The sequence below is a fragment of the Tachyglossus aculeatus genome, chromosome 4 (genome assembly GCF_015852505.1).
Source record: "Tachyglossus aculeatus isolate mTacAcu1 chromosome 4, mTacAcu1.pri, whole genome shotgun sequence".
Lineage (NCBI taxonomy): Eukaryota > Metazoa > Chordata > Mammalia > Monotremata > Tachyglossidae > Tachyglossus > Tachyglossus aculeatus.
The window spans coordinates 104,882,104-104,909,796 of record NC_052069.1 but is presented as its reverse complement, the minus strand read 5'-3'; the positions used below and the strand labels follow the sequence as shown (position 1 = coordinate 104,909,796).

Here is a 27,693-nt window from a genome sequence, read left to right as displayed (position 1 = left end):
CCTTGCTCTGTTCTAGGAGGTAGGAGGAGCCGGTTTAATGCTGCTCATTTCTGTTTCATTGGGCTCTCTAGATATTATGGCTTTCTTTGTATTTCCTGCTCTGCTGGGACCAATCCCACAGCCTTGTTTTCCCTGGCACTTTATACATTGCAAGGTGGGATTCTTCCCTCACCGCTCACATCCAAGCCGTCACCAAAAACTGCTGGTCTCAGCTCCGCAACATTGCCAAGATCCGCCCCTTCCTCTCCATCCAAACGGCTACCCTGCTCGTTCAAGCTCTCATCCTATCCCATCTGGACTACTGCATCAGCCTTCTCTCTGATCTCCCATCCTCGTGTCTCTCCCCACTTCAATCCATACTTCATGCTGCTGCCCGGATTGTCTTTGTCCAGAAACGCTCTGGGCATGTTACTCCCCTCCTCAAAAATCTCCAGTGGCTACCAATCAATCTGCGCATCAGGCAGAAACTCTTCACCCTCGCCTTCAAGGCTGTCCATCACCTCTCCCCCTGCTACCTCACCTCCCTTCTCTCCTTCTACAGCCCACCCCGCACCCTCCGCTCCTCCGCTGCTAATCTCCTCACTGTACCTCGTTCTCGCCTGTCCCGCCATCGACCCCCGGCCCATGTCATCCCCCAGGCCTGGAATGCCCTTCCTCTGCCCATCCGCCAAGCTAGTTCTCTTCCTCCCTTCAAGGCCCTACTGAGAGCTCACCTCCTCCAGGAGGCCTTTCCAGACTGAGCTCCTTCCTTCCTCTCCCCCTCGTCCCCCTCTCCATCCCCCCCATCTTACCTCCTTCCCTTCCCCACAGCACCTGTATATATGTATATGTTTGTACATATTTATTACTCTATTTATTTATTTATTTATCTTGTACATATCTATTCTATTTTATTTTGTTAGTATGTTTGGTTTTGTTCTCTGTCTCCCCCTTCTAGACTGTGAGCCCGCTGTTGGGTAGGGACTGTCTCTATGTGTTGCCGACTTGTACTTCCCAAGTGCTTAGTACAGTGCTCTGCACACAGTAAGCGCTCAATAAATACTATTGATTGATTGATTGATTGCAGCTGGACCAGCCCCTCTGGCCTCTCTGATACTCTCCTGTTTCAATCAGTCAATCAATCATATTTGAGCACTCAGTGTGTGCTGAGAACTGTACTAAGTGCTTGGGAGAGAAATAATAATAATAATAATAATGGCATTTATTAAGCGCTTACTATGTGCAAAGCACTGTTCTAAGCACTGGGGAGGTTACAAGGTGATCAGGTTGTTCCACGGGGGCTCACAGTCTTCATCCCTATTTTACAGGAGGTAACTGAGGGCCAGAGAAGTTAAGTGACTTGCCCAAAGTCACACAGCTGACAATTGGCAGAGCTGGGATTTGAACCCATGACCTCTGAGTCCAAAACCCATGCTCTTTCCACTGAGCCACGCTGCTTCTCTGTGCCTGTACAACACAGCAATACAACAAGCATATCTCCTGGCCACAACGAGCATAAATGGAAGCCCCAGTGGTTGGGCCGTGGGCTTTATCTCCACAGTATCAGGCGCTGTTGGCTATGGCAACTCTAGAAGGCTGGGGATGGGGCCATGGGGAAGGAGCAGACCAGACAAGCATGAGTTCACTGGCTCAGGCACATCACAGAGTCAGCATTTCCAGGGAGGACAGGCAGGGCGAGGGGATTCACAGTCCCAGAGCTCCGACTAAATGATGAAACGCTCCAGGATCTAGATTCAATTTGGTAATCCCCGTACCCCCCTTCCCCTGCCCCCATGTCAACCCCACATGCCTGCTTGGGAGGGACTAGGATTGACAGTCATTAGTAGTAATAGTATTGATTAAGCACTTATGCATGCAGGGCCTAGTACTAAGCACAGGGAAAGAATACGAGGGTGGGAATTAGACACTTCTGGAGAGGAGGTAGGAGTGGGAAGGAAACATTTGCTGCTGGTTTTTTCACTCTTCACATCTGAAACTGCACTTGCTAGATGGGGATGTTAAAGGAAGAGGTTAAGCATGTTAGAAGTGTTCAGTAGAGGTTGAGAGGTCACCATTGGGTACGTCTGTCTCCATGAGGGTGGCTGTCAGGGTGCCAGGGTCAGAGACAGGCAGATGGACACCTGGGCTGGATGGAGACTAAGCCTGACACAGGAGTGTGCTGCCGTTGACCCTCTGTGCTTCACCTTGTTCTCTCCACAGCGTCTTTCCGAGAGAGCTGAAGGAAGTGTTTGCTTCCTGGAGGCAGGAGTGCAGCAACCGGGGCCGTCCAGACATCAGCGAGAGACTCATCAGTGCCTCCCTGTTCCTGCGCTTCCTCTGCCCTGCCATCATGTCCCCGTCACTGTTCCACCTCCTGCAGGAGTACCCAGATGACCGCACGGCCCGCACTTTGACCCTGATCGCCAAGGTCACCCAGAACCTCGCCAACTTTGCCAAGTGAGTTGGTGGCATTGCCCACAGAACCACCTCCCCCTTAGCTGATCCTGCCCCCGGGGGAGATTCAGCTTTTCCATGTCTTTCCCCACCCAGTTTTCCTGATCCCTCAGCATTCCTTGCCAGGACCTTTGATTTCCAGCAAGGTCAGATTCCCGGGGGCTTTGACCATCCCGGAAATATCAAGGTGCTTTCCTTCCTGACTGTGTCCTATGTCATTCATTCATTCATTCATTCATTCAATCATATTTATTAAGCGCTTACTGTGTGCAGAGCACTGTACTAAGCTCTGTCCTTCCCACATCCGACAAAGCCCAAGGCCAGGTGGAAAGAGCACGAGATCTTCTAGACTGTGAGCCCGTTGCTGGGTAGGGGCCGTCTCTATATGTTGCCGACTTGTACTTCCCAAGCTCTTAGTACAGTGCTCTGCACACAGTAAGCGCTCAATAAATATGATTGAATGAATGAGATTGGAGATAGGACACCTAGTTTCTGATCCCAGCTCCACCACTGGCATGCTGTGTGACCCTGGGCAAGTCACATAACTTCTTTGTGCCTCAATTTCCTTATCTCTAAAATGAGGATCTAAGGCCTGGTCTCACTGTCCCGTAGACTGTGGGGCCCATGTTAATTCATTCAGTCATATTTATTGAGTGTTTACTGTGTGTAGTTCACTGTACTAAGCCCTTGGAAACTACAGTTCGGGAACAGATAGAGACAGTCCCTACCCAACAACAGGCTCACGGTCTAGAGCTCGAAGGTAGTTAATCAGCCATATTTATTGAGTCTCACTGTGTTCAGAGCAATGTACTAAGCACTTGGGAGAGTGCACTGTAAGAGATACATTCCCTACCCACAAAAACTTACGGTCTAGAGGTAGGAGCCAGGAGAAGTGGGCGCTAAGTGGGTGGCTCTGCAGTCACACCTCTGTGTGCTATATGACAAGATGCAAACATGGGCTGTGTCATCATCATAATCAGTGGTATTTATTAGCGCTTACTGTGTGCACAGCACTGTACTAAACGCTTGGGAGAGTAGGATACAACAGAGTTGGGAATCAAGTTCCCTGCCCACAGTGAGCCAAACTACCTGGCTCCATGGATCCCACCTACACCTCTCCCTTTTCCAAACCATTCTTTCCATCTGCCATGCTCTCTTGCCTGTGTTGTGCCCCACCCTGTTCCTCCTTTTCTATGAAATGCTCCAGAAAGCCCACCTCCTTCAGGAAGCCTGCCCAGATTAAACCATGCCAACCGTCCACTCAGTCAGTCAGTTGTATCCACTGAGAGCTTATTGGGTGAAAGCATTGAACTAAGCGCTTGGGACAATACAATATAACAATAAACAGAGACATTCCCTGCCCACAGAGAGCTTTCTCCAGTTCTCCCGGCAGTTAGCTGGCCCTCCAAATACTAGGCCTATCAGTCTGCTGTTTCCATCCTGTTAAATGTCAAATGTGCTCACAGAACAAGGAAAGGGGAGCACATGGCCCTTCCAAATGTCCTTTGGTGCTCCTGTTGAGACAGGATCCTGGGAAGGATGAGCCTTGGATCTGACCCAGAAGTGACTTCGCCTGTGCTCATTTCTTGCCCCTGGCTCTTGTGCTTTTCAACTGATGCCCATCAGTGGAAAGGGCACGGGCTTGGGAGTCAGAGGTTATGAGTTCTAATCCCCGCTCCGCCACTTCTCAGCTGTGTGACTTTGGGCAAGTCACTTAACTTCTCTGATACCTCACCTCATCTGTAAAATGGGGATTAAGACTGTGAGCCCCTCGTGGGACAACCTGATCACCTCGTATCCCCCCTGGTGCTTAGAACAGTGCTTCGCACATAGTAAGCGCTTAACAAATTCCGTCATTATTATCCATAGGTCGGCTTGTATTTGCCCTCCTCCCCCGGTTATATTCGGATCATCTAGAGGGTGGGGACCGGACCGTATTTTTCTTTTGTAATTCTCCACTGGGCCCTCAATAGGCCCTCAGGATATCCTGGCCAAGAAGCTACAGACAGGCCACTCATCTCCAGGTGGCCTCAGCAGGATTTCTGAAAGGCCCAAGCTGGCCCCCTGGCCATGCCTTGGATTAGTTGCCCACCTGACCCGTAGTCTGCTAGTTGAGGGCTCCACCGAGTCCCTGAGCCTTGCCCCTCCCTCACCTTTCCAGGTTTGGCAGCAAGGAGGAGTACATGTCCTTCATGAATCAGTTCCTGGAGCACGAGTGGACCAACATGCAGCGGTTCCTGCTAGAGATCTCCAACCCCGAGACCATCTCCAACACGGCTGGCTTCGAGGGCTATATTGACCTGGGCCGCGAGCTGTCCACCCTCCACTCCCTCCTTTGGGAGGTCATTTCCCAGCTGGACCAGGTACCCAAAAGAAATGGGGACTGGGTGAAGGAGAGGCCGGAATGGCAGGAGCATGGGGCCAGAAAGACTGAACCATCTCCGGAAAGCCCCCGGAGTTGCTTATTGATGGTGACTTCCCTGAGGATGAGGGAGCTTGGGGAGTGGATGGAGAGGTCACCCATTGAGATTCAGTAGCTATACCCACCCTACATCATCTAAATTAAGGCAATACAGGGAAAGGGGTTAAATTGCAGTGAGAGGGATTGAGGTTAGACTAAAAAGGTGAAGAGAAGAGGTTGTGCTATTACCACACCCAGAGCGCTTTCAATAAAGAAATGGGCTGACCACTGCCCTCTATGCTTTTAGCATTCACCCACCTGGATTAGATGATTCAATCAGCGGTGCTTACTGAGTGGTTAGTGTGTGCAGAGAACTATACTAAGCACCTGGAAAAGTACAATATAGCAGAGTTGGTAAAGGCGATCCCTGCCCACAAGGAGCTTTAAGTCTACAGTAGGAGACAGGCACTAAAATAGACTAAGGATGGGGGAAAGAAAACCCTTGGAGGTTCCTTCCTGCTCTGGAACCCTTTGTTAGGAACTTGATGACAGTGAGGAGGAGCCCTGGTGAGTGAATTGAGAGGCAGAGGGAAGACTGGGGTGACTTAGATCCAGCAGGGAGTCTCGTCCGGCTGGGATGGTTCTGATGTGGCTGGGATGGAAGCAGAGATGACTCAGGTGACCACCCTGGGTCCCCGACTGTACGACTCTCTCTGGGAATCTTTTCATTGAGCAACCCTGCCCAAACAAACCAGGGACCCCGTTCCTCCAGAGAGGAGATAGCTGTTTGAAGGAAGTGGAATTGTGCAGGAATGGGGGAGACTTCGTCAGGTTTTCAGTGAGAGGCGGGTGGCTCTCTCCCCCGGCAGGCCACGGTGACCAAGCTCGGGCCCCTGCCTCGAATCCTGAGGGACGTCAACACGGCCCTGAGCAGCCCGGCAAGCGTGCAGGTGTCGGTCACTGCCGACCCCATGGCCTCCACGCCCAATGCCAGCAGCAGCAGCAGCATCTCTGCCGGCCTGCAGAAAATGGTCATCGAGAACGACCTCTCTGGGTAAGAGTTACTGGTGGCCGCGGAGACTGGGGTGAGAAGGGGGAGATGGTTCTATGATGATGAGTTCCAGGAGAGAGGGGGTGAGGAGGGGAGTAACTTGGTTCTTGACTCAAACCCCTGAATCTTCTGGGGACAGGGAAAGATGGTTGGTTGGCCATCTCGTTCTCTTACCATCTCACCTGTCGCTGTAAAAGTTTCTTGAGCTCTGGGGCCCGAGGGCACCTAGTACTTGGTGCCGATGAAGTGGGATTTATTCATTCATTCAATCGTATTTATTGAGCACTTATTGTGTGCAGAGCATTGTACTAAGCACTTGGCAGAAAAAGATACCTGGCACTCAGGGCTGAGAATAAAAACACTTTGAGTTTGCACTTTCTCACCCAAGGTGTCATCACATCCATTTTCTCATTTCTTCTCCCAGCGTGCCTGTACCAAGGCCCAGAGCTGCTAGGTGACTCTCCCAGAGTCACACAGCAGGTCAATGGCGTAGGCGGGTCTAGGACCCGGCTCTCCTGAACCCAGAAACCGGCCTTTCTTTCAGCCTTCACCAGCTCAGTCACACCCTCCTGGGCTTGTGAGAGGGATTTTATTCAGAAGTGTAGGGTAAAACAATCAGATCCATTGGGGAATTAAAATTCTGTTTTTTTCTCTGCTGTTGATAAAATGTTAAGTGGGTGGGGGGGGGTCAAAGAAGAGCAAAAGGAAGGGAAAAGAGTTTTAGGGAGCCCCTTTTTTTAACAATTTAATGAAAAGCATTAAGGCAAGGGATGGGGAGAGAGATGCCTCCCGCTCTTTAATCTATGCTCCCGTTTCCTAGTCTGTAAGACCCCATGCTTCAGGGTCTGTCCAAATTTTATCCATGGGAGAATTTCAAAGAACAGAACCCTGTAACTTAAGCACCCTTTTCTAAATATGCCACCTTTGATCCAACATGCATTTTCCACTAAACATGGCAAGTCTTAATCCATAATTGGAGCAGAATGAATGAAAACAACCCTAGTCCCCTGGGAACAAGGACTTGAAGTACAACCATGCAGATAGCTAAGGGCCCTCAGGCTTGGCAACAATCACAATGAATGCTGGGCGAGCAGGAGCCCGGATTAATTTCACTGGGGAATGCATACAGGCGGAAAGCCACTTCGTAAGCCAAAGCTAGCCAAGATTCTTAGCCCACACTGCCAAAACTGTGATACTGTCTTTTAGGGTGGGGCCTAGAGTAGCCAATTGCCTGGGTACTTCAGACTTGAATTCACCATAGGGAAGCACTGTGGTCTGGTGGAAAGAGCATGGGCTTGAAATCAGAGGACCACGGTTCTAGTCCTGGCTCGATCACTTGTCTGCTGTGTGACCTTGGGCAAGTCACTTCACTTCCTCTGTGCCTCAGTTTTCTCATCTGTAAGAAGGAGGTTAAATCTTATTCCCTCCTACCTAGACTGTGAGCCCCATGAGGGACAGGGACTGTCCAAAACTGATAACCTTATACCTACCGAGGGCTTAGAACAGTGCTTGGTGCATGGTATGTGTTTAACTATTATTACTGTTGTTATTGTTATCATTATTGTTATTATTATCATCATTACTATTATTTCTATCTGTCCAGATGCTGTATTCCCCTTGAAAGGGTCTTGATAATCTATAGCCTGAGCTTTGCAGATAATAAATGGCTAGGGTGGAAATTTGTGAGCTTTCAGATGCACTGAGAAATCTCTCACCTAAATGACTGGCTTGCCTGCCTAGCAGCCTGCCCTGTCTCCCTGTCTCCCTGCCCTCGGGCAATTCTTGGCCTCTGCTCAGAAGGGAGGCATTGCAGTTCCCCGAAAGGGGATTCCAGTCATACCTCCTTCCCCACCCCAGACATCATCCCATCTTGGACTTTCCATCACATGGCACTTGACTGAGCCCTTAATTAATTAATTAGTCGATCAGTGGTATTTATTGAGCATTTATCATGTGCAGAGCCCTATGAGAGCACGACACAGTGATGAGATTATGGTGTGTGTCTAACAAGTCATCCAGCACTTGGGAAGCACACAGGCAGGGTAAAAGTGGTGATCCCATCTCTGATGGTTGGATTTAACATCGAATGGGGAGCCGGAAATTGGGCAAGTCACTTCACTTATGCCTCGGTTACCTCAACTGTAAAATGGGGACTGAGACTGTGAGCCCCACATGGGACAGGGACTCTGTCCAATTCAATTTGCTTGTATCCACCCCAGTGCTTAGTATAGTGCTTGGCACAATGATAATAATTAATTCAGATAAATCAATGACTAAAGCATGGCTCCCGGACAGCCACCCTGTACGGCTTCTAGCCCCCCACCCACTGGCTCCCACCCCGGCCTGCTCTTTGTGTTGTTTTATTTTCCTCACACGCTGCCTCCACAATGATTTGCCTGCTTGTTTTCTCCAGATTGGTTTATTCTGTTTAATTTGCGCTTCTGCGTGGCATTTACGGCTCTTCTTCTTCTCTCTTCCTTCTTCCCCCTTCCCCCTATTTTTTTTTTGTGCTTGTCTCCTCGCAGTCTGATAGATTTCACCCGGTTACCATCTCCCACCCCCGAAAACAAGGACTTATTTTTTGTCACAAGGTCTTCGGGGGTTCAGCCCTCCCCTGCCCGGAGCTCCAGCTACTCGGAGGCCAACGAGCCCGACGTCCAGATGTCCAACGGCAGCAAAAGCCTGTCCATGGTGGACCTGCAGGACAACCGGATTTTGGACAGTGGAGCTGCCGCCGCCCCCGGGGCCCTGCCGGACTCCCTCAACGACAGCCAGTCCTCGGTGGGGCCGCCGCAGCAAGGCGGTTGGCCGGGCCGGACACCCCAGAACAGTGTCCCCAGCACAGCCACGGTCCGGCGGGCCGGGCAGACCCCCACCACACCCAACACAGAGGGTGCCCCCGGACGGCCCCAGCTGCTGGCTCCCCTCTCCTTCCAAAACCCCGTGTATCAGATGGCAGCGGGCCTGCCTCTCTCCCCGCGGGGCCTGGGGGACTCGAGCTCCGAGTGTCACAGCTCGCTCAGCTCTCACAGCAACAGCGAGGAGCTGGCGGCCAGCAAGCACGGCGGCTTCGTCAACCCCGGCGCGGGCGAGGACCTGGCCCGGCGCCCAGGGGAGCTGGCCCGGAGGCAGATGTCATTGGCGGACAAGGGCGGCCAGCCCACCGTGCCACGTCAGAACAGCGCTGGTCCCCAGCGGCGGATAGACCAACCGCCCCCACCCCCACCACCGCCACCACCCGGCTCCCGTGGCCGGACCCCGCCCTCGCTCCTGAGCACCGCGCAGTACCCGCGGCCCTCGGGCGGGAGCCTGATGTCGTCCTCCCCCGACTGGCCAGGCCCCGGGGGGCGACTCCGCCAGCAATCATCGTCCTCGAAGGGCGATAGCCCAGAGCTGAAACAGCGCACCATGCACAGGCAGGTCAGTCCCGAGCCGCCCCCGCCGGCGGACGGTCATGGCCCAGGGTGCCACCAAGAATGCCTCCCCACCTAGTGGGTCTCCCCTTCTAGGAGAAATCTGCCCCAACCTTACCTGCGTGAGCCGCCATTCTGCCTCTGCATTTTCCGAGTCCACCCTGCCTATCCGTGTCCTGAGCCTCCATCCCATGCCACCCACTCTCCAGCCAATTTCATCCCATGGACCTGCACCCAGGGCCCAACCTTGCCCCTCTGGCCCATTTGCGGGGCTTTGTTCAGGTGGCAGTGCCATCCGGCCTGTGTGTCTGGCCCAGCCCAGTCATGCCCCTACCCCACTACATCCTGCACCCCACTAGGCCTGCAGGTCCCTTGCCAAGAAAAATATTCTTTTACCTGGAGTTTCTCCTCTTTAATCACCCAGGGCCTTGAGAAGCCCCCACCAGCGGGTTACCCTGAAATTATGCCAAGGACCTTGTTCCTCACAACCAAATCTGACCCAGTGCTCCAAGGGAGCACCCAGCACAGGAAGACACTGTTCTAAATGAAGCCTAAAAGAAAAAGCTCCCCAGCTTCCTGTTGTTCCCTAGTAGAGAAGGCCAGGCTGGGTGCCTTGGGGTTTAGTTGATTAATAGGCAACTGAGGGTGGCCTGGAGCAGCTTTTTTCCCTTTGAGTTCCCTTCCTCATAGAAGGCACAGTGATCAGGTGCATAACAGACTTGCCTGCATCCCCTCTGGGAGGGTGACAATGATGGAGCGCAAGGAGAGGACACTACCGGCAGTGGACAACAGCCTCTGTCCTGAGTTATGGACCCTGTCCTCGAGGTTTTTGATGGGGACCCCGATCCCATTCGTAGCTTTTCCTGGCAAGAGGTCAACCTAACCTTGATTTCCCCTTGCCCAGTCCCTAACTGCTCAGTCTTTCCCATGCTGGCAGATCTAAGCCACAGCAAACTGTTCCTTTTCAGGTTGGGGCTGGCAGAGATCTGCAGTCCTGAATGGCTGGCATGGGTTTAGAACTTCCCTTGTCCCCCAGCCCCAATCATGCAAGACGTTTCAGCTCCCCACTGTCCCCATCCTCCCTTGCCCCACCCTGCTTCCATTGTGACACCTTTTTAAAAAAAACTGGAGCTTTGTTCTGAATTTCCCACCTCATCTGGGTGACCCCAGGTCACTAGTAGTACAAAATAGTCCCAGCAACCAGTCCACAGCTTCCTTGGCAAAATCCAACTGGATTTTTGCTGGCTGGGAACAGGCCTCCAGGGAGTGCAGAGAGCAAGTATGGCCAGGCAGAAGTCCAGATTAATACCAGAAAGACCATGGGGGTCTCGAAATAGCATCCACTAGACCTCACATGCACAGGCACTTGATCAGGAGCTGGAGGTTCCTGGTTTAGGAGCTGGCTTGGGTTTGAGGGTAAAAGCATGGGAGGTGAGGGCGGGGTGGCTGCCAGCCCCAGATGGAGAGTCCTGGATCCAGGATGGAAGGCAAACTCTTGGGAGAGAGTTGCCTTTTTGCTGGTGCTGAGGGGAAAAGGGGTGGGGCCTCTGGTTTTCTGACAAAGCTGAGAAATGCAGATGCGTCAGAAGCCCCAGCCCCCCTTGGGCAGGGAGTCCCAGTGGGGAACTATGGTCACACAGAACCATCTCTGTGGCTTTTCTTTCCAAGAATGATCCATCCACCTGCCGCCCAGCCCCAGGGGCCTGAGAAAGGAAAGCAGAACAACAGGGCTATCCATCATCATCATCATCAATCGTATTTATTGAGCGCTTACTATGTGCAGAGCACTGTACTAAGCGCTTGGGAAGTACAAATTGGCAACATATAGAGACAGTCCCTACCCAACAGTGGGCTCACAGTCTAAAAGGGGGAGACAGAGAACAAAACCAAATGGCAGCAAACCTTGTGACTCCCAGGCCCTACCCTGTCCCCATGCAGCAGACAAATGGCAGCAAACCTTGTGACTCCCAGGCCCCTACCCTGTCATCATCAATCGTATTTATTGAGCGCTTACTATGTGCAGAGCACTGTACTAAGCGCTTGGGAAGAACAAATTGGCAACATATAGAGACAGTCCCTACCCAACAGTGGGCTCACAGTCTAAAAGGGGGAGACAGAGAACAAAACCAAATGGCAGCAGACCTTGTGACTCCCAGGCCCCTACCCTGTCCCCATGCAGCAGATAAACGGCAGCAAACCTTGTCACTCCCAGGCCCCTACCCTGTCCCCATGCAGCAGACAAATGGCAGCAAACCTTGTGACTCCAAGGCCCCTACCCTATAATCATCAATCGTATTTATTGAGCCCTTACTATGTGCAGAGCACTGTACTAAGTGCTTGGGAAGTACAAATTGGCAACATATAGAGACAGTCCCTACCCAACAGTGGGCTCACAATCTAAAAGGGGGAGACAGAGAACAAAACCAAATGGCAGCAAACCTTGTGACTCCCAGGCCCCTACCCTGTCCCCATGCAGCAGACAAATGGCAGCAAACCTTGTGACTCCCAGGCCCCTACCCTGTCATCATCAATCATATTTATTGAGCGCCTACTATGTGCAGAGCACTGTACTAAGCGCTTGGAAGTACAAATTGGCAACATATAGAGACAGTCCCTACCCAACAGTGGGCTCACAGTCTAAAAGGGGGAGACAGAGAACAAAACCAAATGGCAGCAAACCTTGTGACTCCCAGGCCCTACCCTGTCCCCATGCAGCAGACAAATGGCAGCAAACCTTGTGACTCCCAGGCCCCTACCCTGTCATCATCAATCGTATTTATTGAGCGCTTACTATGTGCAGAGCACTGTACTAAGCGCTTGGGAAGAACAAATTGGCAACATATAGAGACAGTCCCTACCCAACAGTGGGCTCACAGTCTAAAAGGGGGAGACAGAGAACAAAACCAAATGGCAGCAGACCTTGTGACTCCCAGGCCCCTACCCTGTCCCCATGCAGCAGATAAACGGCAGCAAACCTTGTCACTCCCAGGCCCCTACCCTGTCCCCATGCAGCAGACAAATGGCAGCAAACCTTGTGACTCCCAGGCCCCTACCCTATAATCATCAATCGTATTTATTGAGCCCTTACTATGTGCAGAGCACTGTACTAAGTGCTTGGGAAGTACAAATTGGCAACATATAGAGACAGTCCCTACCCAACAGTGGGCTCACAGTCTAAAAGGGGGAGACAGAGAACAAAACCAAATGGCAGCAAACCTTGTGACTCCCAGGCCCCTACCCTGTCCCCATGCAGCAGACAAATGGCAGCAATCCTTGTGACTCCCAGGCCCCTTCCCTGTCATCATCAATGGTATTTATTGAGCGCTTACTATGTGCAGAGCACTGTACTAAGCGCTTGGGAAGAACAAATTGGCAACATATAGAGACAGTCCCTACCCAACAGTGGGCTCACAGTCTAAAAGGGGGAGACAGAACAAAACCAAATGGCAGCAGACCTTGTGACTCCCAGGCCCCTACCCTGTCCCCATGCAGCAGATAAATGGCAGCAAACCTTGTGACTCCCAGGCCCCTACCCTGTCATCATCAATCGTATTTATTGACCACTAACTATGTGCAGAGCACTGTACTAGGCGCTTGGGAAATACAAATTGGCAACATATAGAGACAGTCCCTATCCAACAGTGGGCTCACAGTCTAAAAGGGGGAGACAGAGAACAAAACCAAATGGCAGCAAACCTTGTGACTCCCAGGCCCCTGCCCTGTCCCTATGCAGCAGATAAATGGCAGCAAACCTTGTGTCTCCCGGGCCCCTACCCTGTCATCATCAATCATATTTATTGAGCGCCTACTATGTGCAGAGCACTGTACTAAGCGCTTGGGAAGTACAAATTGGCAACATATAGAGACAGTCCCTATCCAACAGTGGGCTCACAGTCTAAAAGGGGGAGACAGAGAACAAAACCAAATGGCAGCAAACCTTGTGACTCCCAGGCCCCTACCCTGTCCCCATGCAGCAGACAAATGGCAGCAAACCTTGTGACTCCCAGGCCCCTTCCCTGTCATCATCAATGGTATTTATTGAGCGCTTACTATGTGCAGAGCACTGTACTAAGCACTTGGGAAGAACAAATTGGCAACATATAAAGACAGTCCCTACCCAACAGTGGACTCACAGTCTAAAAGGGGGAGACAGAGAACAAAACCAAATGGCAGCAGACCTTGTGACTCCCAGGCCCCTACCCTGTCCCCATGCAGCAGATAAACGGCAGCAAACCTTGTGACTCCCAGGCCCCTACCCTGTCCCCATGCAGCAGATAAATGGCAGCAAACCTTGTGACTCCCAGGCCCCTACCCTGTCATCATCAATCGTATTTATTGAGCACTTACTATGTGCAGAGCACTGTACTAGGCGCTTGGGAAGTACAAATTGGCAACATATAGAGACAGTCCCTACCCAACAGTGGGCTCACAGTCTAAAAGGGGGAGACAGAGAACAAAACCAAATGGCAGCAAACCTTGTGACTCCCAGGCCCCTACCCTGTCCCTATGCAGCAGATAAATGGCAGCAAACCTTGTGACTCCCAGGCCCCTACCCTGTCATCATCAATCATATTTATTGAGCGCCTACTATGTGCAGAGCACTGTACTAAGCGCTTGGGAAGTACAAATTGGCAACATATAGAGACAGTCCCTATCCAACAGTGGGCTCACAGTCCAAAAGGGGGAGACAGAGAACAAAACCAAATGGCAGCAAACCTTGTGACTCCCAGGCCCCTGCCCTGTCCCTATGCAGCAGATAAATGGCAGCAAACCTTGTGTCTCCCGGGCCCCTACCCTGTCATCATCAATCATATTTATTGAGCGCCTACTATGTGCAGAGCACTGTACTAAGCGCTTGGGAAGTACAAATTGGCAACATATAGAGACAGTCCCTATCCAACAGTGGGCTCACAGTCTAAAAGGGGGAGACAGAGAACAAAACCAAATGGCAGCAAACCTTGTGACTCCCAGGCCCCTACCCTGTCCCCATGCAGCAGATAAATGGCAGCAAACCTTGTGACTCCCAGGCCCCTACCCTGTCATCATCAATCGTATTTATTGAGCACTGACTATGTGCAGAGCACTGTACTAAGCGCTTGGAAGTACAAATTGGCAACATATAGAGACAGTCCCTACCCAACAGTGGGCTCACAGTCTAAAAGGGGGAGACAGAGAACAAAACCAAATGGCAGCAAACCTTGTGACTCCCAGGCCCCTACCCTGTCCCCATGCAGCAGACAAATGGCAGCAAACCTTGTGACTCCCAGGCCCCTTCCCTGTCATCATCAATGGTATTTATTGAGCGCTTACTATGTGCAGAGCACTGTACTAAGCGCTTGGGAAGAACAAATTGGCAACATATAGAGACAGCCCCTACCCAACAGTGGACTCACAGTCTAAAAGGGGGAGACAGAACAAAACCAAATGGCAGCAGACCTTGTGACTCCCAGGCCCCTACCCTGTCCCCATGCAGCAGATAAACGGCAGCAAACCTTGTGACTCCCAGGCCCCTACCCTGTCCCCATGCAGCAGACAAATGGCAGCAAACCTTGTGACTCCCAGGCCTAGCCTACCCTGTCATCATCAATCGTATTTATTGAGCACTTACTATGTGCAGAGCACTGTACTAAGCGCTTGGGAAGTACAAATTGGCAACATATAGAGACAGTCCCTACCCAACAGTGGGCTCACAGTCTAAAAGGGGGAGACAGAGAACAAAACCAAATGGCAGCAAACCTTGTGACTCCCAGGCCCCTGCCCTGTCCCCATGCAGCAGACAAATGGCAGCAAACATTGTGACTCCCAGGCCCCTACCCTGTCATCATCAATTGTATTTATTGAGCACTTACTATGTGCAGAGTACTGTACCAAGCGCTTGGAAGTAGAAATTGGCAACATATAGAGACAGTCCCTACCCAACAGTGGGCTCACAGTCTAAAAGGGGGAGACAGAGAACAAAACTAAATGGCAGCAGACCTTGTGACTTCCAGGCCCCTGCCCTGTCCCCATGCAGCAGAAAAACGGCAGCAAACCTTGTCAATCCCAGGCCCCTACCCTGTCCCCATACAGCAGACAAACGGCAGCAAACCTAGTGACTCCCAGGCCCCTACCCTGTCATCATCAATCGTTTTTATTGAGCCCTTACTATATGCAGAGCACTGTACTAAGCGCTTGGGAAGTACAAATTGGCAACATATAGAGACAGTCCCTACCCAACAGTGGGCTCACAGTCTAAAAGGGGGAGACAGAGAACAAAACCAAATGGCAGCAAACCTTGTGACTCCCAGGCCCCTACCCTGTCCCCATGCAGCAGACAAATGGCAGCAAACCTTGTGACTCCCAGGCCCCTACCCTGTCATCATCAATCATATTTATTGAGCGCCTACTATGTGCAGAGCACTGTACTAAGCGCTTGGGAAGTACAAATTGGCAACATATAGAGACAGTCCCTACCCAACAGTGGGCTCACAGTCTAAAAGGGGGAGACAGAGAACAAAACCAAATGGCAGCAAACCTTGTGACTCCCAGGCCCCTACCCTGTCCCCATGCAGCAGACAAATGGCAGCAAACCTTGTGACTCCCAGGCCCCTACCCTGTCATCATCAATCGTATTTATTGAGCGCTTACTATGTGCAGAGCACTGTACTAACCGCTTGGGAAGAACAAATTGGCAACATATAGAGACAGTCCCTACCCAACAGTGGGCTCACAGTCTAAAACGGCGAGACAGAGAACAAAACCAAATGGCAGCAGACCTTGTGACTCCCAGGCCCCTACCCTGTCCCCATGCAGCAGATAAACGGCAGCAAACCTTGTGACTCCCAGGCCCCTACCCTGTCCCCATGCAGCAGACAAATGGCAGCAAACCTTGTGACTCCCAGGCCCCTACCCTGTAATCATCAATCGTATTTATTGAGCCCTTACTATGTGCAGAGCACTGTACTAAGTGCTTGGGAAGTACAAATTGGCAACATATAGAGACAGTCCCTACCCAACAGTGGGCTCACAATCTAAAAGGGGGAGACAGAGAACAAAACCAAATGGCAGCAAACCTTGTGACTCCCAGGCCCCTACCCTGTCCCCATGCAGCAGATAAATGGCAGCAAACCTTGTGACTCCCAGGCCCCTACCCTGTCATCATCAATCGTATTTATTGAGCACTGACTATGTGCAGAGCACTGTACTAAGCGCTTGGAAGTACAAATTGGCAACATATAGAGACAGTCCCTACCCAACAGTGGGCTCACAGTCTAAAAGGGGGAGACAGAGAACAAAACCAAATGGCAGCAAACCTTGTGACTCCCAGGCCCCTACCCTGTCCCCATGCAGCAGACAAATGGCAGCAAACCTTGTGACTCCCAGGCCCCTTCCCTGTCATCATCAATGGTATTTATTGAGCGCTTACTATGTGCAGAGCACTGTACTAAGCGCTTGGGAAGAACAAATTGGCAACATATAGAGACAGCCCCTACCCAACAGTGGACTCACAGTCTAAAAGGGGGAGACAGAACAAAACCAAATGGCAGCAGACCTTGTGACTCCCAGGCCCCTACCCTGTCCCCATGCAGCAGATAAACGGCAGCAAACCTTGTGACTCCCAGGCCCCTACCCTGTCCCCATGCAGCAGACAAATGGCAGCAAACCTTGTGACTCCCAGGCCTAGCCTACCCTGTCATCATCAATCGTATTTATTGAGCACTTACTATGTGCAGAGCACTGTACTAAGCGCTTGGGAAGTACAAATTGGCAACATATAGAGACAGTCCCTACCCAACAGTGGGCTCACAGTCTAAAAGGGGGAGACAGAGAACAAAACCAAATGGCAGCAAACCTTGTGACTCCCAGGCCCCTGCCCTGTCCCCATGCAGCAGACAAATGGCAGCAAACATTGTGACTCCCAGGCCCCTACCCTGTCATCATCAATTGTATTTATTGAGCACTTACTATGTGCAGAGTACTGTACCAAGCGCTTGGAAGTAGAAATTGGCAACATATAGAGACAGTCCCTACCCAACAGTGGGCTCACAGTCTAAAAGGGGGAGACAGAGAACAAAACTAAATGGCAGCAGACCTTGTGACTTCCAGGCCCCTGCCCTGTCCCCATGCAGCAGAAAAACGGCAGCAAACCTTGTCAATCCCAGGCCCCTACCCTGTCCCCATACAGCAGACAAACGGCAGCAAACCTAGTGACTCCCAGGCCCCTACCCTGTCATCATCAATCGTTTTTATTGAGCCCTTACTATATGCAGAGCACTGTACTAAGCGCTTGGGAAGTACAAATTGGCAACATATAGAGACAGTCCCTACCCAACAGTGGGCTCACAGTCTAAAAGGGGGAGACAGAGAACAAAACCAAATGGCAGCAAACCTTGTGACTCCCAGGCCCCTACCCTGTCCCCATGCAGCAGACAAATGGCAGCAAACCTTGTGACTCCCAGGCCCCTACCCTGTCATCATCAATCATATTTATTGAGCGCCTACTATGTGCAGAGCACTGTACTAAGCGCTTGGGAAGTACAAATTGGCAACATATAGAGACAGTCCCTACCCAACAGTGGGCTCACAGTCTAAAAGGGGGAGACAGAGAACAAAACCAAATGGCAGCAAACCTTGTGACTCCCAGGCCCCTACCCTGTCCCCATGCAGCAGACAAATGGCAGCAAACCTTGTGACTCCCAGGCCCCTACCCTGTCATCATCAATCGTATTTATTGAGCGCTTACTATGTGCAGAGCACTGTACTAACCGCTTGGGAAGAACAAATTGGCAACATATAGAGACAGTCCCTACCCAACAGTGGGCTCACAGTCTAAAACGGCGAGACAGAGAACAAAACCAAATGGCAGCAGACCTTGTGACTCCCAGGCCCCTACCCTGTCCCCATGCAGCAGATAAACGGCAGCAAACCTTGTGACTCCCAGGCCCCTACCCTGTCCCCATGCAGCAGACAAATGGCAGCAAACCTTGTGACTCCCAGGCCCCTACCCTGTAATCATCAATCGTATTTATTGAGCCCTTACTATGTGCAGAGCACTGTACTAAGTGCTTGGGAAGTACAAATTGGCAACATATAGAGACAGTCCCTACCCAACAGTGGGCTCACAATCTAAAAGGGGGAGACAGAGAACAAAACCAAATGGCAGCAAACCTTGTGACTCCCAGGCCCCTACCCTGTCCCCATGCAGCAGACAAATGGCAGCAAACCTTGTGACTCCCAGGCCCCTTCCCTGTCATCATCAATGGTATTTATTGAGCGCTTACTATGTGCTGAGCACTGTACTAAGCGCTTGGGAAGAACAAATTGGCAACATATAGAGACAGTCCCTACCCAACAGTGGGCTCACAGTCTAAAAGGGGGAGACAGAACAAAACTAAATGGCAGCAGACCTTGTGACTCCCAGGCCCCTACCCTGTCCCCATGCAGCAGATAAATGGCAGCAAATCTTGTGACTCCCAGGCCCCTACCCTGTCATCATCAATCGTATTTATTGAGCACTTACTATGTGCAGAGCACTGTACTAGGCGCTTGGGAAGTACAAATTGGCAACATATAGAGACAGTCCCTACCCAACAGTGGGCTCACAGTCTAAAAGGGGGAGACAGAGAACAAAACCAAATGGCAGCAAACCTTGTGACTCCCAGGCCCCTACCCTGTCCCTATGCAGCAGATAAATGGCAGCAAACCTTGTGACTCCCAGGCCCCTACCCTGTCATCATCAATCATATTTATTGAGCGCCTACTATGTGCAGAGCACTGTACTAAGCGCTTGGGAAGTACAAATTGGCAACATATAGAGACAGTCCCTATCCAACAGTGGGCTCACAGTCTAAAAGGGGGAGACAGAGAACAAAACCAAATGGCAGCAAACCTTGTGACTCCCAGACCCCTACCCTGTCCCCATGCCGCAGACAAACTGCAGCAAACCTCGTGACTTCCAGGCCCCTACCCTGTCATCATCAATCGTATTTATTGAGCGCTTACTATGTGCAGAGCACTGTACTAAGCTCTTGGGAAGTACAAATTGGCAACATATAGAGACAGTCCCTACCCAACAGTGGGCTCACAGTCTAAAAGGGGGAGACAGAGAACAAAACCAAATGGCAGCAGACCTTGTGACTTCCAGGCCCCTGCCCTGTCCCCATGCAGCAGACAAACGGCAGCTAACCTTGTCAATCCCAGGCCCCTACCCTGTCCCCATGCAGCAGACAAATGGCAGCAAACCTTGTGACTCCCAGGCCCCTACCCTGTCCCCATGCAGCAGACAAACGGCAGCAAACCTAGTGACTCCCAGGCCCCTACCCTGTCATCATCAATCGTATTTATTGAGCCCTTACTATGTGCAGAGCACTGTACTAAGCGCTTGGGAAGTACAAATTGGCAACATATAGAGACAGTCCCTACCCAACAGTGGGCTCACAGTCTAAAAGGGGGAGACAGAGAACAAAACCAAATGGCAGCAAACCTTCTGACTCCCAGGCCCCTACCCTGTCCCCATGCAGCAGACAAATGGCAGCAAACCTTGTGACTCCCAGGCCCCTTCCCTGTCATCATCAATGGTATTTATTGAGCGCTTACTATGTGCAGAGCACTGTACTAAGCGCTTGGGAAGAACAAATTGGCAACATATAGAGACAGTCCCTACCCAACAGTGGGCTCACAGTCTAAAAGGGGGAGACAGAACAAAACCAAATGGCAGCAGACCTTGTGACTCCCAGGCCCCTACCCTGTCCCCATGCAGCAGATAAACGGCAGCAAACCTTGTGACTCCCAGGCCCCTATCCTGTCCCCATGCAGCAGACAAATGGCAGCAAACCTTGTGACTCCCAGGCCCCTACCCTGTCATCATCAATCGTATTTATTGAGCACTTACTATGTGCAGAGCACTGTACTAAGCGCTTGGTAAGTACAAATTGGCAACATATAGAGACAGTCCCTACCCAACAGTGGGCTCACAGTCTAAAAGGGGGAGACAGAGAACAAAACCAAATGGCAGCAGACCTTGTGACTTCCAGGCCCCTGCCCTGTCCCCATGCAGCAGACAAACGGCAGCTAACCTTGTCAATCCCAGGCCCCTACCCTGTCCCCATGCAGCAGACAAATGGCAGCAAACCTTGTGACTCCCAGGCCCCTACCCTGTCCCCATGCAGCAGATAAACGGCAGCAAACCTTGTGACTCCCAGGCCCCTACCCTGTCCCCATGCAGCAGACAAATGGCAGCAAACCTTGTGACTCCCAGGCCCCTACCCTGTAATCATCAATCGTATTTATTGAGCCCTTACTATGTGCAGAGCACTGTTCTAAGTGCTTGGGAAGTACAAATTGGCAACATATAGAGACAGTCCCTACCCAACAGTGGGCTCACAATCTAAAAGGGGGAGACAGAGAACAAAACCAAATGGCAGCAAACCTTGTGACTCCCAGGCCCCTACCCTGTCCCCATGCAGCAGACAAATGGCAGCAAACCTTGTGACTCCCAGGCCCCTTCCTTGTCATCATCAATGGTATTTATTGAGCGCTTACTATGTGCTGAGCACTGTACTAAGCGCTTGGGAAGAACAAATTGGCAACATATAGAGACAGTCCCTACCCAACAGTGGGCTCACAGTCTAAAAGGGGGAGACAGAACAAAACCAAATGGCAGCAGACCTTGTGACTCCCAGGCCCCTACCCTGTCCCCATGCAGCAGATAAATGGCAGCAAATCTTGTGACTCCCAGGCCCCTACCCTGTCATCATCAATCGTATTTATTGAGCACTTACTATGTGCAGAGCACTGTACTAGGCGCTTGGGAAGTACAAATTGGCAACATATAGAGACAGTCCCTACCCAACAGTGGGCTCACAGTCTAAAAGGGGGAGACAGAGAACAAAACCAAATGGCAGCAAACCTTGTGACTCCCAGGCCCCTACCCTGTCCCTATGCAGCAGATAAATGGCAGCAAACCTTGTGACTTCCAGGCCCCTACCCTGTCATCATCAATCGTATTTATTGAGCGCTTACTATGTGCAGAGCACTGTACTAAGCTCTTGGGAAGTACAAATTGGCAACATATAGAGACAGTCCCTACCCAACAGTGGGCTCACAGTCTAAAAGGGGGAGACAGAGAACAAAACCAAATGGCAGCAGACCTTGTGACTTCCAGGCCCCTGCCCTGTCCCCATGCAGCAGACAAACGGCAGCTAACCTTGTCAATCCCAGGCCCCTACCCTGTCCCCATGCAGCAGACAAATGGCAGCAAACCTTGTGACTCCCAGGCCCCTACCCTGTCCCCATGCAGCAGACAAACGGCAGCAAACCTAGTGACTCCCAGGCCCCTACCCTGTCATCATCAATCGTATTTATTGAGCCCTTACTATGTGCAGAGCACTGTACTAAGCGCTTGGGAAGTACAAATTGGCAACATATAGAGACAGTCCCTACCCAACAGTGGGCTCACAGTCTAAAAGGGGGAGACAGAGAACAAAACCAAATGGCAGCAGACCTTGTGACTCCCAGGCCCCTACCCTGTCCCCATGCAGCAGATAAACGGCAGCAAACCTTGTGACTCCCAGGCCCCTATCCTGTCCCCATGCAGCAGACAAATGGCAGCAAACCTTGTGACTCCCAGGCCCCTACCCTGTCATCATCAATCGTATTTATTGAGCACTTACTATGTGCAGAGCACTGTACTAAGCGCTTGGTAAGTACAAATTGGCAACATATAGAGACAGTCCCTACCCAACAGTGGGCTCACAGTCTAAAAGGGGGAGACAGAGAACAAAACCAAATGGCAGCAAACCTTGTGACTCCCAGGCCCCTACCCTGTCCCTATGCAGCAGATAAATGGCAGCAAACCTTGTGACTCCCAGGCCCCTACCCTGTCATCATCAATCATATTTATTGAGCGCCTACTATGTGCAGAGCACTGTACTAAGCGCTTGGGAAGTACAAATTGGCAACATATAGAGACAGTCCCTATCCAACAGTGGACTCACAGTCTAAAAGGGGGAGACAGAGAACAAAACCAAATGGCAGCAAACCTTGTGACTCCCAGGCCCCTGCCCTGTCCCTATGCAGCAGATAAATGGCTGCAAACCTTGTGACTCCCGGGCCCCTACCCTGTCATCATCAATCATATTTATTGAGCGCCTACTATGTGCAGAGCACTGTACTAAGCGCTTGGGAAGTACAAATTGGCAACATACAGAGACAGTCCCTATCCAACAGTGGGCTCACAGTCTAAAAGGGGGAGACAGAGAACAAAACCAAATGGCAGCAAACCTTGTGACTCCCAGGCCCCTACCCTGTCCCCATGCAGCAGATAAATGGCAGCAAACCTTGTGACTCCCGGGCCCCTACCCTGTCATCATCAATCATATTTATTGAGCACTTACTATGTGCAGAGCACTGTACTAAGCGCTTGGTAAGTACAAATTGGCAACATATAGAGACAGTCCCTACCCAACAGTGGGCTCACAGTCTAAAAGGGGGAGACAGAGAACAAAACCAAATGGCAGCAAACCTTGTGACTCCCAGGCCCCTACCCTGTCCCTATGCAGCAGATAAATGGCAGCAAACCTTGTGACTCCCAGGCCCCTACCCTGTCATCATCAATCATATTTATTGAGCACTTAGTATGTGCAGAGCACTGTACTAAGCGCTTGGGAAGTACAAATTGGCAACATATAGAGACAGTCGCTACCCAACAATGGGCTCACAGTCTAAAAGGGGGAGACAGAGAACAAAACCAAATGGCATCAAACCTTGTGACTCCCAGGCCCCTACCCTGTCCCTACGCAGCAGACAAATGGCAGCAAACCTTGTGACTCCCAGGCCCGTGCCCTGTCCCCATGCCGCAGACAAACTGCAGCAAACCTCGTGACTCCCAGGCCCCTACCCTGTCATCATCAATCATATTTATTGAGCACCTACTATGTGCAGAGCACTGTACTAAGCGCTTGGGAAGTACAAATTGGCAACATATAGAGACAGTCCCTACCCAACAGTGGGCTCACAGTCTAAAAGGGGGAGACAGAGAACAAAACCAAATGGCAGCAGACCTTGTGACTTCCAGGCCCCTGCTCTGTCCCCATGCAGCAGACAAACGGCAGCAAACCTTGTCACTCCCAGGCCCCTACCCTGTCCCCATGCAGCAGACAAATGGCAGCAAACCTTGTGACTCCCAGGCCCGTGCCCTGTCCCCATGCAGCAGACAAACTGCAGCAAACCTCGTGACTCCCAGGCCCCTACCCTGTCATCATCAATCATATTTATTGAGCACTTACTATGTGCAGAGCACTGTACTAAGCGCTTGGTAAGTACAAATTGGCAACATATAAAGACAGTCCCTACCCAACAGTGGGCTCACAGTCTAAAAGGGGGAGACAGAGAACAAAACCAAATGGCAGCAAACCTTGTGACTCCCAGGCCCGTGCCCTGTCCCCATGCAGCAGACAAACTGCAGCAAACCTCGTGACTCCCAGGCCCCTACCCTGTCATCATCAATCGAATTTATTGAGCGCTTACTATGTGCAGAGCACTGTACTAAGCGCTTGGTAAGTACAAATTGGCAACATATAGAGACAGTCCCTACCCTATCCATCAGCAACCTCCTGGTTGGAAACCTCTGTTTGTTTCCTGGCTCTCCCAAGGGACCCAGGGTGGGGCGCGCTGAGAGCTAGCACAGCAAGAACGGGGTTGGTGGGAGTGATCTCCAGCTCTGGCGGAGGTGGCCAGCACGTTCGAGAGGGACATTCCACTCCTGACAAACACTGCGCCCGCCCTCCTTCTCTGTCTGCAGCTCTTCTTTCCTGAAGCTGCTTCAGATCCCACTGGGCGCTGATGCCCCAGCTGACTCTATCTGTGTTTGCCTCCAAAAGACCAGTGGCCTGGGGCTGCCCCTGACCTTGAGGACTTGTGTCCTCCATGCTTTTTCCCCTAAGCCTGGCCCACTTAACTTCACCTGCTCAAGGGGCTGGACTCAATTAGAAGAAAGCAATCTCCATGTCCTTTCTACCTTTCTTTCCTCTCTTCTTTTCTCTCTTCTCTCTGTTGTTTCTCTCTCTCTCCCTCCCTCTCTCTCCCTCTCTCTCTCTTTCTCCCCCTACTTCTCTATCTGGCCTTTCTCTTTCTTCTCACTCCACTTTCCTTCTCTCCTCTCATGTCCTCTGTGTCTTTCTCTTCTCTCCCTCTCCGTATCTCCTCCCATCCATTTTGGTTACAGGTTTTTTTCCCCTTTTGTTATGGTTATATGTTTCATTTTAGGCCCCTTCTCCTGTGAATCCCAATGCCCTGGACCGCACTGCCGCTTGGCTTTTGAATATGAACATGCAGTTTTTAGAAGATGAGAGCATTGACCCAGAGCCCAAGCACAGGGATAAGCTCAGGAGTCAGGACGAACTCAGCCAAGCAGAAAAGGTAAAAAAAAACTGGGCTGGACCCATCACAAGGGTCTCCCCCCTCCCACCTTCCTAGAGCCCTGGGTTCCTCATTACTGTGGGATGGGGGAGGATATATAATAATTGGGGTATTTGCTAAGCGCTTACTGTGTGCTAAGCGCTGGGGGAGATACAAGGTAATCAGTTTGGGCCCAGGCCCTGTCCCACATGGGGCTCATAGTCCAAAGGTTGTGGGGGAAGGAGGAGGTAAGTTGGAGCCTGGTATGGTGAGGCTGTGAGAAAGAATCAATTGTCCGGCCAAACCCCCTTCTGTTAGAGTAGCCTCTGCTGCTGCTGCTGCTTTGGGCCAGAATTCTTCGTCCGGTTCTCCTCCTTACCTTGGTGCCACAGAGGCTTTCTGAGGTCCAGGGACTCTCTTGCACCTTATTCTCTTCTAGTTCTTCTGCTCTGGTCTTTGCATATTGTCTCCTTTTCCACCTGGCCTGCTCTGTTCAGGCCCCCTGAGCGGACCTAGAGGTATTACTATCTGGGCTCCCCCGACCCCCTAACTCAGAAGAGTTAATATCCCCTCCCACCCTGAACTCTGTACCTGCTCACGGAAGGGACCCTCAGAGCTTTTGGACCCATCAGCACTGTGGGCAAGAGAGTACATCCAGCTGGGCAAAATCCACAGGCCCAGCTTCTGGGACAACACCTGCCCCAAAGTAGTTCTCCACCAGAAGGAGAAGGGGATTCTGGGGGAAAAAGCCAAGCTCCCAGCCTTCCGAAAGAGAAGGAGCCAGCACACCGGGTGTCAGGAATGGCCCAGACCTTTGGAGAAGCCCCCCAGCCCCTTTAAAGATCAAATTTTGTCTCCACCAAAGACATTGCAGGAGGAGGGGTTAAACTGCAGCAGGAAGGAGGCAGGTTAGACACTAGGTAAATTTCTCAGTGTGTAGGTGGTTGAAAACTGGGGCAGGAGACTGTAAGGGACTGTGGAAATTCCTCCCGAGCCAGAGCCTCAGCAGCAGCAGGAGAAATCTTTTGGTCCTACAAGTGAAATTGATTTTAACTTGTGCTTCAGCTTTTTAAACTCCCCCTGTGTTTCCGTTGTGTTTTACAGTTTACAGGGGGCCCAGCCTCCGGTGCCCAGGAGGCTGTTGGGTGGACGAGCCAGGGAGTGATCTCTGGGAGAGAGACTCTCCCTCCTGTAGAACTTTTTGGACATTTTGAAGGGTGTTTTTGAAGAAAGGGACATGAAGGCCTTGAGGACCACTCCTCCTCTCCCTCAGGGAAATCCCCAGTCCCAGGCAGTGCCCGGTCCATGGCCCAGATACCCGCACCCCTACTATCTTTGACAATCAGTTGGGTGCCCTTTCCCAGCACAGGGAGGGTTTCCACAAGTGCTGAGGGTCCCTTCTCTTCCAGGTAGAGGCCAGTGAGGGCAAGTGTCCCCCCTGGCTGCGGGAATCCATGGGGCCACCTTATGGGCCCCTGGAGAGGAAAGTGTGAAAATGGCCTCCTGCCCCTCAGTTGGTCCGGAGAGAGAGACACCATTTGGGGCAGTTGAGGTCAGGGAGAGGGCTGGGGAAGCTGGCTGGGTGCCCACAAAGCCCCCGTCTAACCAGGCATTAAAATGCAGCCCCTTCCTCAGCCAGTTCTCCATGCTCCTGCATGCCCAGGGCTCCATTCCCATTGCACATCTTCAGTTCTTCCATTGTCATACCAGTTCTTGGCATCAGAGATCTCCACTAGCCAAATTTATCCTCCCATTCTCAGATGGAGATTTTGGGGAACAGGAAGGTCCAAAAATTCTGGGTGGGTACCTCTGTGGTGCAGGGCCTGGTAACATGCCCCAGGGCATGAGGCCAGGGTCTCAGCCAGCTCCTGCCCTCTCAGCTCCGCGGGGGGCTCCTGGCCAGTCTTGTAGTCACCAGTCGGGGCCAAGAGCTGTTCCCATAGGGGAGGTCAGCTGGGCCAGTGGTGGGAGGCCCTGCAGTCAACTTCTGGGAGACATTTGACTGGGACGAGAATCATTTTGGCCCAGTCGTTTTTTGTTAGGGGCAGTCCAGACCTTTCCAGTGTCCAACTGCATCCCAGCCCTTCAACCTGCAGGACCCCAGATCCAAGCTGCCCAGGCGACTGGACATATGTGGAGCAGGGATTGGTAGTTTCCCAAATCCACAGAGCGTATTGGGACTCTGGCTTGGCATGGCCAATCCCCAGGAACTGGATCCTGCCAGTGAGACAAGCTGTTACTCAGGTGAGGATCAGATCTTTGGGGTGGAGTGTAAATGGCATAGGAGGCTCCCAGCGGCTGAGCAGTTATCCACCAGCCTGGAACCAAAGCAGAAATTAGTCAGCAAGATGAAAAGAAATCAAGCTCCTGCCTCTCCTTCCTGGTTCCTCTGGGTTGCCTTGCTCTGGGATTCTGAATCTGGTTGGATGGTGGCAGGAGGAAAGAGAAATGAGTTCTGCATTTCCTGAAAGTATGTGCCTGTGTCCTCTGGGCCAGGGAGAGGGTGGCAGGGGAAGAGGAGTGGGTAGCTTTGGGAGATCTGGGATGGAAAAAATGCAACCTGCAGATGGTTTTAAACCAACCTCCCACCCCACCCTGCAGAGAGAAGAACTGGACCAGAATTAGGTTTTGAGTTCATCAGAACCTCACACTCTCCTGGACGGATAGGATCTTGTCCCCCGCCTCCAGTGCCCAGTGGCCTTACAAAGTGCCTATCCAACCCACAAGTGGCTAGCCTTCCCAGTCAGGTCTGGACCAATCTTGACTTTTCTTCTGGTCCTTCCAGATTCCAATAGCTCAGCAGTAAGCAATTTCCTGATTCAGTCCCAACCCCTGCCCTATCCCTGTGGAGCCTCGGGTTCCAGGTTGCCCAGGTTTTGGTTATTTTTCCAAAGACTATTTGAGTGACCTGGCCAGTCCCTTTTCCAGGCTGGGGGCACACACCACCCAGACATTTCCTCTCTCACCTGCTCTCTGTTAATCACTATCTCACACGAAACCTGCATTTGTTTCCTAATGCT

General features: G+C 51.6%; 1 protein-coding gene across 10 annotated transcripts in view; it reads left to right on the top strand.

Moving 5' to 3' along the window:
* Positions 1-27,693, top strand: part of LOC119927380 (DAB2 interacting protein) — a 257,379-nt gene that overhangs the window by 218,080 nt on the left and 11,606 nt on the right. For 8 of the 10 annotated variants that reach the window (XR_005450405.1, XM_038746012.1, XM_038746010.1 and 5 more), the window contains 5 exons: positions 2,200-2,436; positions 4,595-4,796; positions 5,704-5,888; positions 8,411-9,305; positions 24,542-24,694. Coding sequence is in view for 9 of the 10 variants with exons in the window: in XM_038746012.1 (XP_038601940.1) it covers positions 2,200-2,436; positions 4,595-4,796; positions 5,704-5,888; positions 8,411-9,305; positions 24,542-24,694 (1,672 nt within the window). In the remaining variant the exon portion in view is untranslated. The remainder of the gene's footprint in view (positions 1-2,199; positions 2,437-4,594; positions 4,797-5,703; positions 5,889-8,410; positions 9,306-24,541; positions 24,695-27,693) is intronic. The other 2 variants (XM_038746011.1, XM_038746013.1) reach the window with 2 other exon arrangements.